Consider the following 13710-nt stretch of genomic DNA (forward strand, 5'->3'; position numbering starts at 1 on the left):
CCAGAGCAAAGCCATATCTGTGTACAGAATAACCTTCATCTAAAACATCATGTAATTCCAGAGAGGAAGCACACACTGCATAAAAAGAAAGTTATAACAAAAGGTTTCTTCTGCATACCATCAAAGAAAAGACGCTGAGAGAAGACTCCGAAGCTGACACGTTAACAACCAAAAGATTGGAAAATCACCTTTGTTCAACAACTGTTTTTAACCAGTTACGCAAGTTTGAGACTATCTGACTCTGGGTAGAAAACCACGACCCACTCTGCAAACTCTTGCGAAAACCTTAAAAATTCACCACTTTATTGTGTTCATAACCATCTCAGATTGTTTATTTTTTATTGTGTACTGTTCTGTAATTCTATGTAAATCGCCTCAACAGTATCTGATGTGAATGAGTGATATGTAAAACTGTTAAATATGAAAATGGATTAAATGAGCACAGTTGCGCTATAGGTAATGTAAATAAATCCTCGTCTTCAGAACTACAAACCTTAACTTTACACCAAACATAGAAAGGGTAAAAGGAACTGATGTTCTGAGACTCGTGATCCACAATAGTACTGTGCACGTTCTAACGCCCTCCGTTACTGCCATTACGTCAGTGCAAAAAGGTACTTATCAGTGTAATTAATAAATATCAGACTAACACCTTATCACTGCATTGCTAAGAACCTATACAAATAGATTTGAGAAAATCTTCAGTCACAAAATAAGTTGCTGCCGGATAGGCTATAACCTAAAGACTATTATCTGCTAGAAATATTTCGACAGGTGTTACAGGGCTGCTTTCAGACATATTTTGCTCAATTGAAGTGTTAAAAAGATTACACACAATTTCTTTTAGAGATAAATGCTGAACATTATCTAAACAAGCCCGACTCTAAAATCAGGTTCACTCTTACTGTGGCATATAAGCAAGAGAAAACTAAACGTAGAGATATTAACTCTAGGAATACACCTTATAAAAACACGGACTGTGAGAACAAATTCAGTGTTCAAAACCGCCTCAATCAAGGCAAAATAACCTAAGTTGGGGAAAAAAGTTACATGTGCCAAAAAAGATACAGCCATAAATCTTATCTCACAGAATTTGACACAATGCACACTGGGGGAAACCACTCTCAGTGCAAAGTATGCCAAAAAAGTTTCAGGCGTAAATCGTATCTCACTGTGCATATGAGAATCCACACTGGGGAAAAACCTTATCAGTGCTCTGAATGCCAGAAATGTTTCAGTGTAAAAAGTAGTCTTACACAGCACATAAGAATCCACACTGGGGAAAAGCCTTATCAGTGCTCTGAATGCCAGAAATGTTTCAGTGAAAAAAGCGTTCTCAGTCAGCATATAAGAACCCACACTGGGGAAAAACCTTATCAGTGCACTGAATGCCACAAATGTTTCAGTGATAAAAGCGTTCTCAGTCACCATACAAGAACCCACACTGGGGAAAAACCTTATCAGTGCTCTGAATGCCAGAAATGTTTCAGTGAAAAACGCGAACTCACGGTGCATATAAAAACCCACACTGGGGAAAAACCTTTTCAGTGCTCTGAATGCCAGAAAAAATTCCAAAACAAAGGAAGTCTTTCTCAACATACAATAACCCACACAGTGAAAAAACCTTATCCATGCTCTGAATGTCAGAAATGTTTCAGTTACAAAAGCAGTCTCAATCAGCATATGAGAACCCACACTGGGGAAAAACCTTATCAGTGCTCTGAATGCCCAAAAGATTTCAAACTTAAATCACTTCTAACTGCACATGTGAGATTCCACACTGGGGAAAAACCTTATCAGTGCTCTGATTGCCAGAAATGTTTCAGTGACAAAATAGGACTCACTCAACATATACGAACCCACACTGGGGAAAAACCTTACCAGTGCTCTGAATGCCACAAATGTTTCAGTGTAAAACGCAATCTCACTCAGCATATAAGAACCCACACTGGGGAAAAACCTTATCAGTGCTCTGAATGCCAGAAATGTTTCAGTGAAAAAATCAGACTCGCTCAGCATATAAGAACCCACACTGGGGAAAAACCTTATCAGTGCTCTGAATGCCACAAATGTTTCAGTAAAAAAAGCAGTCTCACTCAGCATATAAGATTCCACACTGGGGAAAAGCATTATCAGTGCTCTGAATGCCACAAATATTTCAGTGAAAAAAGCGGTCTCAGTCAGCATATAAGAACCCACACTGGGGAAAAACCTTATCAGTGCTCTGAATGCCACAAATGTTTCAGTGAAAAAAGCAGTCTCACTCAGCATATAAGAACCCACACTGGGGAAAAACCTTATCAGTGCTCTGAATGCCACAAATGTTTCAGTGAAAAAAGCAGTCTCACTCAGCATATAAGAATCCACACTGGGGAAAAGGCTTATCAGTGCTCTGAATGCCAGAAATGTTTCAGTGAAAAAAGCAGTCTCACTCAGCATATAAGAATCCACACTGGGGAAAAACCTTATCAGTGCTCCGAATGCCTAAAATGTTTCAGCCGTAAATCTCATCTCACTGGACATGTGAGAATCCACACTGGTGAATAAAATTATCAGTGTTCTAAATGTCAGAAAAGATTCAGAGGTAGAGATGGTTACAAGTGCCATAAGAAAACACACCATCAAAATAATCAGTTCTCCGAATGCCAGAAAAGCATACATTTTAAACTCAATCTCACTCTACATGAGCAGACGCACACAGGGGAAAAACATTACCAATTTCTGTGAATGCCAGAAATTCCTATTTGATAGGCACAGCCTCACTAACCAAAAGCGACTCCATACTGATGAAAACCTTATGAGTGCTCTGAACGCCAGAAAAGCTCCAGAGAAAAAAACGCTATCTCACCATGAGAAACTCCACACTGGAGAAAATCCTTATGTCATAAAAGTTTGAATCTGAAAGACAGTGTCATGCTTCATGAGAGATCCCACTCTGGGGAAAAACCTTATGAGTGCTCGAAATGCAAGCAACGTTTTGGTTACAAATTACTTCTCACTTGTCATGAGCGAACTCACACAGGGGAAAAAAGCCTTATGTGTGTTCTGAATGTCAGATAAGGTTCAATTACGAATACAATGTCACTTCACATGAGAGAATTCACACTGGACTAAAGCCTTATGCAGGAGGGGAAAGCCAGAAACGTTATACTCAGAAAGGAGATCTCACTAAACATGAGAAATGCATCCACACCAGATGAAAAGTAAGGCGTATCTTGAGTTGCAGAAAAGCTTCTAACAACCTGACTTTACATTAGAGAGCACATATTGTAGTTGCAATAGGATTCATCAAGAAACTCTTGCAGGATAACTTAGGCTGCCCGCATGCAACCTCCAAAGAAATTTCAGGCCTGGAAATATTTTTAATTGCAACAGAATCCACAATTTGAGTATCTGAAAGTTACAAAACTCTCAAGGTCTTTACTTTACACAGAGAAGTGTTAGTGCTTGCAAAAATCAAATAATTGCCCAAAAAATCACAATAATAATGTCTTAAATTTTACTCCACCCAAAAGGTTTCTACTCACCCTTGTTTCTTAACATATGACTGATATCTATATTTTCATGGTAAGATTAAGCCTATGCGGAGTTCCTCAATGAGGAACTCCTCCGCACAGTGACAAAAAAAGTCTGGCGGTCTACGCGGAGTTCCGCAAGCAGCGGAGTGCGTAAGGGTCATGCCGTTTGAGGTGATTTTGATCTCCTGGTGTTTGTCCCGCCCTGTAAAAATAATCGCGAATAGCACCATGTGCAGCACAAGAGGGTGTAGCTGCTTCTACTCGAGCGGCAGCTTTGTCAATGCGAAGGAAGTTTTCTCAACGCAAGTGGTTGTGACCTGCCGCGACCACTCGCATTGAGAAATCCCACGACCCGCTTTGAGAAATCGCCCCAGGAGGTTGATTTTGCTCGCCAGCTAGACTATGGCGAGCGCGAGCAAGGAAAAATCTCATTATGAGGTGGATTTTCCCCGCTCCGGCACATGACGTTGAAGAGCGCGAGCGTAGTAAAAAACCTTGCTACGCTCCTTGGAGCGGAGTTTTTAGGAACTATGCGATCTCCGCGGAGTACGGAAAACTCCGCGAGCAGAGTTCACCACCCAGAATGAGATAATATACGACAGCAGGAAAACATAACAAACCAGTTACTTGCCTTCGAAAACGCTCTTTCTGGTGGATACTCCTTTACCTGCAGATTCCTTACCGTGTGAATATTCCCCACACGCCAGACTGGATCCTCAAACTATAAAACAGCAGTCCTGCTGCACGCAGTAGGAGACATCATGCAGCTCAGTGTCGACGTCATTCTGCTCCAGAAGTGACAAGCGTAGACGCATAGAAGCACTTCCCATGCGCACTGTGAACAACTACAGAGGTCTATGAGTTCATTATCTCACAGATCTGTATCACATATGCAGGCCCTGGGCAGATATTAATTCACCATTTTTATCATGATTAGAATTCAGATGAGGTCTTTTCATTTCCAAAAATTCTAATTGTATTCTCAGCAGCAAGGGTATATATAAATCGTTGAGTGATGACTGTGCAGTGCTCAAGATGCAAGTGATATGATGATAAAACAGTCCGATCCACATTTTGTTCACAAAAACGGCTGTAAATTGCTTTTGTACAATACAAGTTAAGCAAAGACAATTCTTAGAAGACATAATTTATATGGAATAGTCCCTGTTTAGTCAATGTTTCAACCATTCTAGGTAATTACCGTGGACTCATCAGGACGGTAGATCACCGTCTCTCCCATATGCTTCTCACACTATATTCAATACAACCCATCAAGGATTCTTCTGTATCTCGGGCAGCGTACCTGGGAGCCAGTGAATCCTCGGCTCGCTGTCAAACACGTTTGTGTGACATTTCCAGATGAGACCATTGTCATTGACTGCCTTGTCTGTGAGAAACTGCACCCGCCCTCATGTGAAGGTGGGCAGGAAGACCTCCACCGCCAAGTGAAATGCTCGCAACTCTAACAGCTTGATGTGAAGTTGGGTCTCTGCTGGTGATGAGGTTTCCCTAATCTCTGTCTCCCATATGGCCTTCCCATCCCAGACGTGATACATCCGTTGCCACTGTTAAGTCTGGGTGTAATAGGGAGATGGGTCTGCCACTGGCATAATCTAATTCACTGGAGAATATGTTGGATACTGCCTATAATAGGGTGAGTCAGTGTCTTCAGGACACAAAGAGGTTTTGCAGCTGCACCAGTTGTAGAGGCAGGTCACGCAGTGGCATGATGTCCTGGACGTTGCCTTTGTGTGCCATGGCCATGAAACAACTGGGAGACCTGCTGGGTTTGCAGCAGGGTCTGGTGCTGACAGTGTTGAAAAACCCTACTGTAGCCAAAAGGGGACGAGATTTGTGATGAAATTGCGTGGCGGAGGCAGACAGACCCAAGGAATCTGTCTGGGGCCTAGTCTGCTTTCTTGCTTAAAAGGTGAGAGCCATCAAATAGCTTGTCCATTAACGATGCTCAAATATCTTTAGAGAAGCATATAGACCTAATCCAGGCAATGCACCAAAGTTCCACACTCATGTCAATCGCCTGACCAAAGCAATTGGCTGTGTCCAAGTCACAACATATTACAAACTTTACTGCCACACATCTATCCTGAATAGCTCGTGATCGCCGGCAGAGTTTAGGCCACTGTTTCCCACAGGGCATGATTATATTTGGGGGCATTGTCATTCAGACCCTTCAGGATATACGATGTGCAAAATAAAATCGCCAGGTTTGTAACAAGCCTGCACTTTTCATAAAAATGCCAGTGAATGATACTTCGTCCTTGCATTGATCCAGCGCTCGCCAATGGGTCTATAAAAGGAGGAGTCTCTGCAGCAGGCAAGTGATGTGTTCTTTGTTTATTTATTCCTCACCGGCCTGCCTGCTGTTTTGCATTCATCTGAAGGGCTTTGGACTCCACCACCTGTCGCTTGACCGGAGGACCTTCCTGGCTGCAGCCTGGACACTTCTGCAGCCAGAGGAGAGAACAGACTGTACATCGGAGAACGGGGCATCAGAAAGAAGATCATGTAGGTTATACTGGCATGCTGGAGCAGTGTGCATCTGTCTCCTCCACTCCTACAGCTTGCCCGTTCTTCCTTATCCTCGCCAGGGCTGTGGGTACCCTAGGCAAGGAAATGGAAGGGGCATGGGCAAACCAGTGCGGCGGCCCCTGAGAGGGGGCAGTATATTACTGCAGGGTTCCACCTCCCATGGGGGATGTGGTGGGACCTGGGACAAGGCATGATTTAAATGCAGTGGAACATCGGGCCCAGTGGGCCAATATTTTTCTAAAGGGGCCCACCAAACGCGCTAGTGCCCCGTCCACTGCTTGAAAAAAAACAACTTTTGGAGCCCTCTGGTCTTTCTTTGGTGGCTCCCACTCACCCCTTTTCATCTAGTATTGTTATGTTATGCTCTTTTGTATTGGGTTCGAATCACCGTGGGGCATCTCGGCGCTTACTCAGAATAACCCCATAAGAGGAAAGCAAGAAGGACGGAAAGCTTAAAACAGAAATGCCTTTAGATGTTTCATAAAAGCGCAATATGAGGAGATTTTTCGCAAAGGTATTGGAAGGCTGTTCCAATATTTGGGGGCGAGATAGGAAAAGGTCATGCCTCCAGACCTATGGAGTCTGATACGAGGAATCTGAAGTAACTGCTGCGAGCTGGACCTCAGAGGGCCGCTCGGCACATGTTTTTTAAATTTATTTTGAAGGTACAAAGGGCCCTGACTCTGAAGAGCACAGAACGTAAGACAACAGATTTGGAAAAAGGCTCTTTGTTTTATCGGCAGCCAGTGTAAGTTTCTCAACAATGGCCGTTTTCCCTCACTAGTGTTTTGGTGCTGGGAGTCCAGTGTTTTCAGGATACAAAGGAGAGTGTCGAGGGTTGTGTTTGGCAATAGGGACAATGGTAGGGTAGGGGACAGTTTGGGTGGGGGTGGCAGGATAGAGGGCAGTGTTATGGCAGAAGCAGACAGTGTAGCCATGTAGTGTTTTGAGGGTAGGTGTCAGTGTGGATGAGTAGTTTTAGGGTAAGCAGAAAGGGCCGTGTTTAGTGGGAACTGATGATGGTGGTGTTTTGGGGAAAGGGGCCATGGTTTTCAAGGTTAGTGTGGTGAGGTTGGTGGCAGTGCTGTGGGGTAGGGTGACATGGAAAAGGGCTAGGCTATTCTAAACTCTTTTTTTTTCTTGTGTAGAGTCTTAGAGGGTATATTCTGCTGGTTCTAGTGCTCTTGGGCTGTCTAGTAACTACAATATACTCTTGCTGCTTCAAGGCTCTGGTCGGTCTGGGGTTCAGAACACTTCTGGGAAACTCAGAACCTTTTGGGCTGGATCCATATTTTTAAACTCCCACTTGAAAAGGGTGGAGGTAACATGTGTGCCCATCTCCCTTTCACAATGTTCTTCATGCCTGTCCTATCAATCCTAGACAATTATTGCTAGTGTAAAAACGAGCCCCCTTTCACAGGACTGGCCCAACGAAAACTTTGTTTTGTAGCACATTTCTGTTTTTTTTTCATTTTTCAAATTATTTGATTTTGGTGATATTAAGTGTTTACAACAGGGGTCTTCAACCTTTTCTGAAGTGAGAGCCACTTCTGATTAGAGAAAATCTTGAGCCACTTAAGGCTAATCATCTTGCACATTGTTACTAGACAGTTTGTCAAGTAGGGCCTTTTAGATTGAAGATTAACCATCTGTCTGCGCCATCCGCGCCATGGTACTCCTATGATCTCAAGAAATGTAAAAGAAAATTTAGGCACCAACAGCAATGTTGTAGGGAGAGTTACAGCCTGTTGTTCAACACAGGTAAATAACTTTCATCCTTTGATTATAAAAATGTAGCAACTCCCAGCCGAAAAGCTGTGATGAACTAACCAAATTCTTTTTTCTAAAGTAAATAAAATATTCCTGAATTTTAAGATAACACCAGATAATCTTTAGGGACAGATACAGTGGAGTAACGTACTGTGAATAAACTAACTTACCATTTCCTGGTAACGTGTACATTCACCCCACTTTCTGAAGAGAAAGTCTCATCTTTTGATACTATGAAATTTGGAGCCCTGCAGATTCTTGCCCAACATTCAGTTTCAGCTACCATTTCTGCTTATCTCACTTTGTTATTAAAATGGTGCTCAAGTCTGGCTTTTTTCCAGATGCTTGGAAAATGGCATTGATTTTGCCACTTCTAAAGACTCTTTCCCTCGATCCCTGTGTGGGATGACGGCACCCACTGAAGACTGCACCAATGTGTAGTCTGGGACTGTCCACCTTCCCTGTAATTCTGAACTGGGCCATTAAGTACGGTACTATTTTGTGTGCCTATTTAATTCAGGTAAACAAAGAATGTGGTACTACTTGTATACTAGGGGAGGACAAGGAAGATTGAATTTCTATGGTGGCGGAAATGTTTTTGTCAACGTGCTTGACCTCAACACCCTCCCGTACCCTGAACTAATAAGATTACGTAGATTACACCTCTGCGTGCCTAATGCTGCCATTTGCATTTCAAGACCAGTGATTAATGTGACTTTATCAAGTTCAAAGCCATTAGGCATTCCCGACCTGTCTGATACTTGCATATGGAAAAGATGGGTCATTTGGAACCTAAAGATAGATAAACATATTCATAGGTCACGATTTAAGTCTGTATCTAAAATAAAACTGAAAATTAAGAGAGGTGATAAGTGAGAAGTTAAAAGGCAGCCACTTATCGAGCTGCATTTGTAAGTAGGCCTCTATATTATGAGATCTATTCCTGCTTCAGTCATTAATTGCAATGAATACTTTAATACCCAGGCATGAAGTCATCGTCGAGCTGTTTAAATAATCCACCTGTCTCGCCACCTCTCCCCACTGCATCCTTAACCAGTGGCCTAGCCAGTGTGCCTTGGGCCCCAAGGCAAGAAAGGAAATGTGACCCCTGCCCTCTGTTTGGACTGTGGAAAACAGCAATAATTGTTCTGTGGGCCCCTCAGGCCTTTGTTTGAACTGTAACAAACAGCAGTTATCAGGGTTCAGTGGGCCTTTAAGGCATCTGGGACCTGGTGCCACTGCACCTGCTGCACCAATAGGAAGCTAAGCCTCTGCCCTTAACAGCTTCTATTCTAGCCCCACTGGAGAACCGAAACAGCCAAGTACTGATCTGGCTATATCTGCAGGCATGCAGCCGCCTCTTCCTCTGAAGGGATTTAAGTCGCATGAAAGCAGCATGCGGAAACAACTATTTTCTGAGGCAGTCAACCACCACCTTGTCTGATCCAACCTGAATCCATTTAAAACCAGGGACGAAAAAACGGTTCATCGTCATCTCTTGCTTATCAAAAGGGTAAAACAGATTCATCTAACATTACAGTGTACCACATAAAAAAAATGGTGATTCTGTTTACAAATTAAAACTGGCATGCATAAAGAAAGGGGAGCCTTTGGCCAAAATAGCCATTTTCCCTACCCATACTTCTAACACATCTTTTACAAAAAAATGTTAACTACATTGTCATCCGGAAATAGTCATTAGCGCCTACTCATAAGCAAATGGCATTTAGAATTCTCTTTCACTTCAAGCTTTCAAAAGTAAATTGATATAAAAGCAGTATTGAATTTTTTGACATTGTGTACTCTTACCAAAATCGAGAGCATCAATTTTATATGACACGCCATAGAAAAAAGGAGTTCTTTATATATACTAAACCTCCAGAAACATTTGATTAACCAGTTATAAAGTCACGTCTAGCTTAGTTAGTTTATAGTCTTCTTTTTTAAGAAAAATTATTTCACATTGTTACTGGATCTGCATGGCTAAACACTTATAAGGTCCCAAAGGCGAGACCTATTGGCTATGCCAATGCTTGTTATTGATTGAGTACAATGAGCAGCAGAACTTTTGATTAGGTCCTGAAGAAAGCCGCAAACACCTCTTTGGAGGGTTAATAGGCTGAAACATGTTGACCTCTTATTAACTTTCACTCTGCTGCCCCCACTACCCTGAGCTCATTTTTTGTGAGATTTCGTATACCATTCTCTATAACAAAACATTGCTGGACTCCTCCCTCTGTGAGGGGGCTGTACCCTGTACTGTAACTAGGTATAACGGTGGGAGGAGATTCTGAATGAGGAAGCATGCCAACTATGGTGGGTGAGGGAAATCTTCCCTTTAAAGGGATATTTCATCTTTGCTAGGTCTTCATTTGCAACAGTAATCCTCATAGACCCAAGGGTTTCTTGATTGTGGTAGAAATACATTTTTACCCCTTCATTGTACGTTTAAGCACAGACCATTGCTTGAGATGTTGTGATCAATGTAGGAAAAATACTCTGTGCACTGAGAAAATGTGTTAAAATAACGTAAGTTGATAATTGCATTTAATACCTTCTCATACATGGATTTATCTAGAAGAGAAGTCTGTTAATTCAAGCAGATTTTTAATACCACAAGGTATAAGAAATTAGGGGATCTTTATCTGATATCTTTATCAGTAAATTATTGCACATATACTTTTGCAAGTATTATTTCTAAAGATAAAGGAAATTCTATATTTGTCTTTTCTAAACCAACTCCAGTGCGTATAACTACAATAACCACCTCTCTCAAAGCAATATTGTGCTTGGTTTAGTGAGAAAGCTAAATGATCTAGGAGAAACCAGGACTGCGCGTCAGTATTTTTCTTAGGAAGCTTTAAGTTAGAGAGTGAAAACACTTTTTAGAATGTCCCAAAAATTGTGACAAAGATATTTCAATATGTTTGACAAAAAGAATAGGTACAATTCATGACAATATGGAAATGGGAAATAAAATAATAGAAACAAATATTTACACCACATGACAAAAATATTAGAGACTACATTTCAGCAATATATAGGAAATACTGAGGTTCATGTATTAATAATCCATTTGGTAAAAGTGGTTGCTTGTGGAGTCAGCACACTACTGTGTCTGTGATGGCTTTTAAATAAAGGCATTTTTAATGCACCCCATTTTACTTTCAGATTCACAAATGTCCCCTTGGGTTACTACCTCCTGTTACTGTTTTTCAGCCCACGTATGGTTTCAAAGCTTAATACATACCTTAAGGATGTATTACGTATTCAGAAGGGACACTATTAGCATTTCCCTTCCAAATTCTTAATTGTTAAATGGGCTTAATACATTTCAAAAAGCGGTTTAGCATTTGCAAACTCTGTGAATTACCGAACCAGTGGATTTTTGAACAATAAAATCCTTGGTACATGAGTCAATTGTTCTCAATTCCCTCCAAATTAAGTTTGCTAATAATGTTAGTTGAATGATAACCGGTGCACGTACCTGTTTAGTGTTAGTGTTGCTTCAGATCAAATAAAAACCATCACACATAACTCTTACACAATACTTAAAGACAGAATTTCAGACATCCAGCTTTAATGTTTTGTTAAATATATTTGCAAATGTTGTCACTTAAACAGGAAAGCATCTAAACCGGTCTCTGGACATAAAATAGGTTGTAATCATAATCTTTCGATACATTTTCTGAGTTTCAGGAACAATGTGTGTCTTCTGGGTTTACTCTAAACCACTATAATAAACATTTTCAATGCTTTTAATTTGATCTGTTTGTACTGGTTTCTATTGCAGACAATAATCTAGATTTAGACCAAGGATCAAATCCACCCATGGCTTTTAAAACCTATTTATCATTGATCTCTTTTAGTGTTATCGCAAATAAAACTGAAATAGAACTGATCTGAGAGATGGACCTTCAAAGTCAATTTATTGAACAAACTATGGAGTTAAAATCTGAATAGATTAGATCTACAAGCATTGCCTGACCACTGTATTTTACTTCAATAGATTGCTAATCAGCACATGTTGTCTAAGTACAATTCACTCATCTTCAATTTTTCACGGAGCTCATGCTGGGTCTGTGTGAATTCTTTTAAAATATGACATTTAAATATCCAAAAGTTCAGGAATTCTAGTTTCAAGCCTGGTCAAACCTTAATGAATGCTATACCTAAAGATGCCCTTTTGTTCCTACATTTTATTGTGCACCATGATTCAGAAATGGCATGTTTTTGCTTTCAGAGGTAAAATTCTAAACATATTTATTGTTGTTGCCATCTGAAACATGATCACTAATTGGGAAGATAACAACAAGTGGTCCTGTGATGCTTGCCGTAATGGGAAGTGTTTAATCAAAAGGTGGATTGAATTCAAGTTTAGGTGACAATTTTACAAAAGTGTATGGATTTTGTATATAATTAATATTTTTGAACTCCAAAAAGGCTTAATATACTTAGCTCTGGCGCCAATTGGCGCCCTGTGGTGATTACCCCTGTTAACGTGCTTTACCTTTGCAGGTTGGAGACAATAGATAACTTATTATTTTTCCAACTCAAGCTGGTGTCGTGCCTCTTATGTGGTGTGCCTGGTGAGTCGTATGTGGGTACTGCGTGAATGCTTTACACATGTCCTCCGAAGTTTGGCCTGCCCGCTCTGCTCCAGGATACCCCCTGTAGAATTGGTAACCCCATTACTGACAGCCGTCGAGACTAAAAACAGTTTGGACAGAACTATAGCCATTGTAAGGGATTTGAGACATAGCAATAAGCTATTTGACGTGGGAAACCCATCAATACACTCCCATGTCTAATGATTGAACTACAAAAATAAAATAAATATCGACATTCCACGCTTCCACATTATTTGGTTTTATAGACAGAAGTATACACTCCCTTGCACATTTAATGCCTTACCTGAACTGCACGACTTTGTCAGAAGACAGAAGAATTACAAGAGTAAAGAGACAATAACCGATCACAACCGATACTTCTTGGTATACCACTGGTGAGAACACCTTGAGGAAGGCTTAAAACCGAAACACGTTGGTGGCAATAACAATTTGTAACCAGTGTTTGTTTTATGTCATGTTTAAGCTACAAGTGTGAGAATCACTAACTGTAGTTTGTTTGCCTTAAAATAGCATCTGCAAATGAAATATTGTTTACAGTAAAATAGTTGTGATCATTTCTCCTCTGTGCTTTACGAAGAAGACTATGCATCATTGTTATTGTGACTCTGTGGTTATATTTGTATAGAAAAAGATTTGTGATGTTATTTTTTTAATATATGAATATTGTATTGTATGTATTTATGTTTTTCTATTATATTTGATATCATTTACGAGAAACAAAAAAAGATAAAGAAATAAAAAAGATATATTTTTGTAAATTAGGAGTATGAAGTATGTCATTGTACACAAATCTATTATATGACTGCTGCACAACCTAATATCTAGCACTATACCCAGTGCGAGCGTTTTACCAAGTAAATTGTTGTCCTTGTTAGGGTGATATCCTATTTACAGGGGGCCCCTTGTGTTTTTCCAGATAAAATACTAATCCTACTCGACCTGTCATCAGCTTTTGACAATGTCAAATACGACAACCTGCTTGATCTCCTGAAACACAGAATGGGAATGTCTGGAAATGTATTTAACTGGTTCGCCTCCTTCCTCCAAAATAGATCCCAAAGATTCAAGGTCAACCAATCCTTGTCCATCCCCATGCCCGTCACACAGGGAGTTCCACAAGGCTCCTCCCTCTCTCCCACCCTGTTCAACCTGTTCATGGAACCTCTTACTGATCTTCTCAGCCTCACCAAGATAAACTTCCACATGTATGCAGACGACACCCAAATATACATCAAAATACA

The 13710-nt window shown here is 40.7% G+C and overlaps 1 protein-coding gene across 6 annotated transcripts in view; it reads left to right on the forward strand.

Annotated features, from left to right (window-relative positions):
- The window catches only part of LOC144805876 (uncharacterized), a 68736-nt gene extending 55559 nt beyond the window's left edge, over nucleotides 1-13177 (forward strand). For all 6 annotated transcript variants that reach the window (XM_078672357.1, XM_078672362.1, XM_078672356.1 and 3 more), the window contains one exon: nucleotides 62-13177. In XM_078672357.1, the coding sequence (XP_078528483.1) occupies nucleotides 1051-2547 (1497 nt within the window). In that variant the 5' untranslated portion in view covers nucleotides 62-1050 and the 3' untranslated portion in view covers nucleotides 2548-13177. The remainder of the gene's footprint in view (nucleotides 1-61) is intronic.
- The last annotated feature ends 533 nt before the right edge of the window (nucleotides 13178-13710 follow it).

The sequence above is a fragment of the Lissotriton helveticus genome, assembly GCF_964261635.1.
Source record: "Lissotriton helveticus chromosome 1_1 unlocalized genomic scaffold, aLisHel1.1 SUPER_1_unloc_31, whole genome shotgun sequence".
NCBI lineage: Eukaryota > Metazoa > Chordata > Amphibia > Caudata > Salamandridae > Lissotriton > Lissotriton helveticus.